Raw genomic sequence first — 1,661 nt, 5'->3', positions numbered from 1 at the left:
TTGCGGACGGCCATGTCGCTGGGCTTCATTGTGGGCCCGGCAGCGGGCGGCCTCCTCTCGGCGCGTGTGGGCCAGATGGCGCCTGCGCTGGTGGCCGCTTTGCTCTACCTCGTCGACTTCGTCATCGTCTTCTTCTTCGTCGACGAGCAGCGACAGCAGCACCACCCGCCAGCGCCGACTCCTCCATCACTACCAACACGCGACGAAAAGAGCGAGCGCGTCAAGGAGAGCAACAACGACCGCACAAGCGACGATGAAGGCGGTCAAGAAGACACGATCGTGAAGGAGGACACCAAGGCCACCACCGGCGTGGTGCGCCAGCTGAAGCTCGTCTGGGAAGTGTTCGCCAGACCCAAGGTGGGCCGTCTGCTGCTGATCAAGTTCATGATCCACCTGGCCATGGCCATGGGCCGAGCCAACTTCGGACTCTTTATGCTCGAGCGATTCGGCCTAGGTCCTGAGGTACACACACACACACACACACACACGCAACAACACAAATGCAACACACACACACACACACACAACAGTTGACACTGTGCGCGCACTCATTCTCCTCAATACGCAGGGTTCGTCCTACATGACGTCGGTGATGGGTGTGACGGGCGCGGGAGATCGGGCTGGCCATGGGCGTGGCCGGCAGCGTCAACAGCATCGGCGACATCGTGGCGCCCCTGCTCGCCGGCGTGCTGTTCAACTTCGTGGGCCTCGGCGGACCCCGGGTCATCTCGTCCCTGCTCATCTTCATCGCCTTCTCCCTCTTCGTCGTATTGGGCACCACCACCAACTCTTCTCCTTCTTCATCCTCTTCATCTTCATCTTCCCACAGACTCTTGAAATCCTCAACGTTGCCATCTTCGCCAACGATAGATGACAACATCAAGAAAGAGTGAGCCTTCTCCCATACCCACTACACCCAAAATTCATTCCTTTATTTTTATCAGCTCAACTCGATCCAGCACGCCTGCTGGCATGTCCGTCTCTAGCACGCCCGGCGACACGGCGTTGACATGACTGTTTTCCAAAGCTTGATTTGTCAGCACACGCTCGATTGTGATTGGTTTGGTTAAGTCGCCGCATTCGTGAGCTTGGCCTGTTGGTCGGTTGCAAGTTGCAGCGGCGTGGTCTCAAATTCCCCCTATCGCCGACGACTCCCATATAAATGCAGCGCTCTCGGCCCTCAATAACAACAACAAACCAACATACCCCCAACCAACAGCAACATGTCCTCATCTTCTGCACCCCAAACTGCTGGCCGACTCGATGGCAAGGTGGCCGTCGTCACCGGCAGCTCCCGAGGCATCGGCGCCGCCATCGCCAAGAAGCTCGCCGCCGACGGCGCCAAAGTCGTCGTCAACTACGTCCAGGTCCGCCCTCTTCTTGTTCCATTTGATCATTTACTTTTTTTTAGTTTTGACACCTCGCCATTTGTTGCTATTGCAGGATGGTGAGGCGGCCAAGGCCGTGGTGGCCCACATCGAAGAGGCCGGAGGCTCGGCCTTTGCCTTCCGGGCCAACGTCGCGGTGCAGGCAGAGGTCGAGTCGCTCGTGGCCGCCGCCATCGACAAGTGGGGCCGCCTCGACGTCTTCGTCAACAACTCGGCCGTGTCTGGTACCCCTGCGCCGATCGAGCGCGAGACCGAGGCCCAAGTGGACCTGCT

General features: G+C 58.8%; 1 protein-coding gene and 1 pseudogene across 1 annotated transcript; both read left to right on the top strand.

Annotated features, from left to right (window-relative positions):
* Nucleotides 1-12: 12 nt before the first annotated feature.
* On the top strand, nt 13-874 carry ACA1_254570 (uncharacterized protein; the record flags this gene model as incomplete). The annotated part of the gene is made up of 3 exons (XM_004367598.1): nt 13-462; nt 615-767; nt 830-874. The coding sequence occupies 3 exons, from the start codon at nt 13-15 to the stop codon at nt 872-874; spliced, it is 648 nt and encodes a 215-aa protein (XP_004367655.1).
* Nucleotides 875-1,223: 349 nt separating this feature from the next.
* The window catches only part of ACA1_254460, a 1,627-nt pseudogene continuing 1,189 nt past the window's right edge, over nt 1,224-1,661 (top strand).

This window comes from Acanthamoeba castellanii (assembly GCF_000313135.1).
Source record: "Acanthamoeba castellanii str. Neff unplaced genomic scaffold scf7180000084768, whole genome shotgun sequence".
NCBI classification, from domain to species: domain Eukaryota; phylum Discosea; order Longamoebia; family Acanthamoebidae; genus Acanthamoeba; species Acanthamoeba castellanii.
The sequence above is the reverse complement of the archived record's forward strand: the minus strand, read 5'-3'. Positions and strand labels throughout refer to the sequence as shown.